Source organism: Petaurus breviceps, unplaced genomic scaffold (genome assembly GCF_028583685.1).
Source record: "Petaurus breviceps papuanus isolate PSGF00001 unplaced genomic scaffold, PetGlider_PUasm1.0 79, whole genome shotgun sequence".
Taxonomy (NCBI): domain Eukaryota; kingdom Metazoa; phylum Chordata; class Mammalia; order Diprotodontia; family Petauridae; genus Petaurus; species Petaurus breviceps.
This window is the reverse complement of record NW_027186523.1, coordinates 209,077-214,117: the sequence shown is the minus strand read 5'-3', so window position 1 is coordinate 214,117 and position 5,041 is coordinate 209,077. Positions and strand designations below refer to the sequence as shown.

The 5,041-nt window shown below is 38.5% G+C and overlaps 1 protein-coding gene across 2 annotated transcripts in view; it reads left to right on the top strand.

Annotated features, from left to right (window-relative positions):
• LOC138175775 (ATP-sensitive inward rectifier potassium channel 8) overlaps positions 1–4,109 on the top strand; it is a 9,189-nt gene extending 5,080 nt beyond the window's left edge. For both annotated transcript variants that reach the window (XM_069106233.1, XM_069106235.1), the window contains exon 4: positions 2,884–4,109. In XM_069106233.1, the coding sequence (XP_068962334.1) occupies positions 2,884–3,784 (901 nt within the window). In that variant the 3' untranslated portion in view covers positions 3,785–4,109. The remainder of the gene's footprint in view (positions 1–2,883) is intronic.
• The last annotated feature ends 932 nt before the right edge of the window (positions 4,110–5,041 follow it).

Sequence of the window (5,041 nt, the reverse complement as noted above, 5' to 3'; positions counted from 1 at the left end):
ACACACACACACACACACACACACACACACACACACACACACACACACACACACACAATGTTTCTACAGAAATGATAATTAAACTGATGACAGCTGAGGAAGTCACCAGAAGGGCTAATGTATAGCAGGATATAGCCTTGGGGAACAGTCACAGTTAGAGGGTATGATATGAATGATGATCCAACAAAGAAAATCAAGGAGTGATCAGACAATAGGGGAACCAGGAGGAGAGGCTGGTCAACAGTATGGAATGTAGGAGAGAGATCAAGAAGGATTAGGATAGAGAAAAGGCCATCAGGATATGTTAGTTAAGGATTTTTTGAAAAAGAAAACATATTGAACTGTTTTTTAATGCACTGGATAAATAAACATAATTCCTGTCTTCATTGTATTATTTTGCTTTCAAAACTCTGAATGAATGAGTGCCAAGTGAGGTGTAGGAAAATGATTCACGTGCTCATTGAAGAATTGGACTTGCCAAAGTAACCATTGTGCTTTTAATCTTTGCAAAATCCCTTAAATTCTATAAAATGTTTTTAATGTAATTTTAAAATTCTGTTTCTTAATAGTATTCTCTCCTAACTCAGGATACAGGAAAAAATATAGTTATTTTTAACACAAATATTAGTGACCATGATATTTTATGCTTTATTGTTATAAACCATGAGTCCTGCTGCCTTTATAAAAATTGGAAACCAAAATTTGATTGTTTGGTGGATACTCAAGAGTACTTTCAAATAGCATTTTATCCCTAGACTTTAAAAATAAGCATTGTCACTTTTGTGAAATGCAAGAAATTATAATTCCATTTGAAAATGTTCTGTCATTTGTTCCTGGTTTCTACTACTTATACAGCTGAGCTCAACATCAAAAAGCACAAGGAGTAGTAGAATCCAGTCAACATTGAGTTATCGTGTGTCATAGCTGTCCATAAGGTACAACAGTCACACAATATACTTAAGTCCATAATTCCAGGTTGAGAAGTCAATAATGGCCTTATACAATTAGCTGGCTGTGTGACCCTGGGCAAGTCACTTAACCTCTGCTTGCCTTGGTTTCTTCATCTGTGAAATGAGGACAATAATAACACCTATCTCCCAGAGTTGTTGTGAGGATCAAATGAGATAATTGTAAAACACTTAACAGTGCCTGGTGGATAGTAAAGTACTATATAAATGCTAGCTATTATTATTACTGTTGTTGTCAGGATCTGTAAGGAGCTTAGCATGGTTCACACATTAGCTGCTGTATAATTAAAGCTACTGTTATTATACAAACATTCTCCCCATGAATGTAATCAAAACTGGTCTTAGTTGAGTTTGCTATGTTGCTGCTTTAGTTACTTCAGTATTTGAAAGCAAAAATGGATTCTTTGCTACCACTTTTTGGAGAATACTCTCCTGTCATTGTTTGGACAATAGGATACATTAAGTCAACAAGTGCCTTCCACTTGCCACACACTGTGCGAGGTGCTTGGGCTACAAACATGGGAATGAGATGGTCTCTGCTCTCCCAGAGCCTGCATTCCACCTCTTGATGTTTTGTATAGGTAGTACATGAAACAGCTACAAGCAGTACAAAAGGGAGACAGTTTGGCCATGCCCCTCTCCTTGATAATTGGGCTAGTTGCCACTTGATCATCTTCAGAGCATGCAGATGATTACCAGCTGGGTTCTTTGTGAGGCACTGTTTTGAGTGACTGCCTCCTTGAGGCTTCTTTTTCATAGAAGCACCATAGCATGGTGGCAAGTAGAAGCAGTAGCCTTGGGCTTGAATTCCTCCCCAGATGTTCCATAGCTATGTAATCCCTGCTGGTTGTGTGATTGCAGGTAAGTCACCTGGGCTCTCCAAACTTCAGTTCCTCATCTGAAAATAGGGATAACAATACTCAAACTAGTTCCTGTTCACATTTGTGAGGAAAACATTTTGAGAACCTTGAGGTGCTCTACAAATGTGAATAATAAGAATAAGAATAAATACTATCATTATTACAATTATATGACATCAACATAAAAAACTCGAAACATTATATTATTGATAATGGGGGCTGCTTCTTGAATATGGATGTAGTAATGAGTAAACAAAGCCACAAACATCTGGTGTGGCTGAGCAGAAAGATCACTGCCCTAGAAATGATGACTTTGGGGAAGTCATCTAGCTTTTCCCTATCTGGCTTCCTTATCTATAATCTTGTCTAGCTCACTAGATCACTTTGGGAATAAAATGAAATAATTTATGTGAAAGTACTCTATTTTTCAGGGTGGTAAGTCATGATAAAACATATATTTTTGTTACATAAATTTGCATGGATAGTGTGTCATGTATATTTGCATTCCCTGGGTCTCCTAAAGTGCCCAGTATATGCTATAAATGTTTGTTAATGTCTATTATTTTAAAGTTCGTAATTTATCAAGTGGTTTAGAAAATCAATAGCTTAAAACTACTCAATTTATGTACTTAAATAGTATAAGTACTAAAGTTCAGTTTTCAAAGAGTATTTTGGTATAATCTGTGTCCTGTGCACTAGGATTTTTAGAAATGACTTCCGAGTTTGAGGGTATAACTGTCTTGGGCTGCTTTTGCTTCTCATAAACTAAGCATGTTTTTTGTTGGGTCTGATGTTAACAGTAAGGAGGTAGTGTATTCATGATTTCATAAAAAGAAGAGTCCCCCGAATGGACTAGAAATAATTGCAGTAAGCTAGAGGTCTAGAAAATAGTGTGCCTCTAGAAAGTGAGACATTTATTTCATTCTTTCCTTCAGATATAATGAGCCTTTGGCAAGTTAATTTTATTCACATTTTTAAAGGTCCTTGAGTATTTATTGTACTATTCAAAATCTGTCTTAATAACATTAGTCTGGTATATAATTTCTTATATACAGGTCTTTCACCTCTGCTTTCCTCTTCTCCATTGAGGTTCAAGTGACAATTGGATTTGGTGGGAGAATGATGACAGAGGAGTGCCCTTTGGCTATCACAGTTTTGATTCTTCAGAACATTGTGGGGTTAATTATCAATGCAATCATGCTGGGTTGTATCTTCATGAAGACAGCTCAGGCTCACAGACGGGCAGAGACCTTGATTTTCAGCCGGCATGCAGTAATTGCAGTACGAAATGGCCGACTGTGTTTCATGTTCCGGGTAGGTGACTTAAGGAAAAGCATGATCATTAGTGCCTCTGTACGAATCCAGGTTGTCAAGAAAACAACCACCCCTGAAGGGGAGGTAGTGCCTATTCACCAACTTGATATCCCTGTCGACAACCCCATAGAAAGTAACAATATTTTCCTGGTGGCCCCTTTGATCATCTGCCACGTAATTGATAAGCGCAGCCCCTTGTATGAGATCTCAGCCACTGACTTGGCCACCCAAGACTTAGAAGTCATAGTTATCTTAGAAGGAGTAGTTGAAACTACAGGCATCACCACTCAAGCTCGGACCTCTTACATTGCTGAAGAGATCCAGTGGGGTCACCGCTTTGTATCGATTGTGACAGAAGAGGAAGGTGTATACTCTGTGGACTACTCCAAGTTTGGCAATACAGTCAAAGTGGCTGCTCCCAGGTGTAGTGCTAGAGAGCTAGATGAGAAGCCTTCGATTCTTATTCAAACACTTCAGAAGAGTGAGCTGTCCCATCAGAACTCCCTGAGAAAGCGCAATTCCATGAGAAGGAACAACTCCATGAGAAGGAACAACTCCATAAGGAGGAACAACTCTTCTCTGATCGTGCCAAAGGTACAGTTCATCACGCCAGAGGGAAATCAGAACACAGCTGAAACGTGACCTTGGGTCAACACAAATCGGATCTCTTGGCAAGTCAGTGAGGCCCATACCAGGTACTCACTGTGGACTCTTACCCAGGACTGCAAAGGCTATCACTTGTTCTACAGCTTTGTCAATGCACTAAATTGTACTCCTATCAATACAGCAACACTTGATATTATCAATAAACAACAGCACCCAGAGCAAAGACATCGTCAGTCACACTTGTCTTATAAATTGGGTTTTTGTAGCCGAAATTTTTGAGTTGTCAAAGAAATGAAATAGTCTTATTCCTAAAGGTGGAAGATATTTTCTCAAAATGAATTAAAATTGCCCTTAAATATGTTTTTTTTTTTTACTGTAGTGATTAATGCAAGCAAAATGTTGCATCAAGACGGGGTGTAGAAAATTATATTGAGTACTAATAACTTGGTTTGGAAAGCTAAGTCAGAGTATCTTCTTACTCACTGAATCATGACATTTTCTTTTAAAATGGGAAACAAACCCTGGACCCCTAAAATGAAACCACCTTCTCCCAGGTAGGAAGGCACTTCCTTCTTTCACCAGGGATGTCTTGATAAGTCAGATTGTTAGAGATGGAAGGGCCCTTAGAAGTCCTTAAGTCCAACTTCTCATTTTACAATTGAGGAAACTGAAGTCCAAAGGACCTAATTGATTTACCTGAGATTATACAGCCAGTTAGTATCTGAGATGGGATTCAAACTTGCATCTTACACCAAGTGTAGGGCACTATCTAGTACACCACACTGCTTATTGTGTTTTTCTTTGCCTTTAGGAGTCCAGTCAGATAGCTCTTGCCACTCCAAAGCAGATCCTACTTTTGATACCCCTAAATAGCTCCATGTCATTTCCATTTCTTCTTTATTATAGGCCATAGGGTAGATTTGGATATGGAGGCTTGGAACTAAGGATGATGGAGTTGCCCTTCCTTAGTGAAGCTTGAGCAATAGGTCAGCACTCTTTTAAGGGACTCTACTCCTACCTGCCTTTTTTCAATCATGAATTGAATACATAATTTACAAAGAGTAAAAAGTGCCTAATGTACATTCTTGGAGTAGCTCGTATACTGGGAAAAACTGACTCAATATTTTGGCCAATTGTAAGAAATCAATTTAGTAGTACCTGTGATGGATATTTTTCTTTCACTTAATCTTTCACTTAACTGTCCATTATCTAGTCAGAGAACAGACACAGTAGGAGAAGCCTACACCAGTTTCCCGGCAGTGTCCTTCCATATTTGGTAAAGTCATTGGGCAT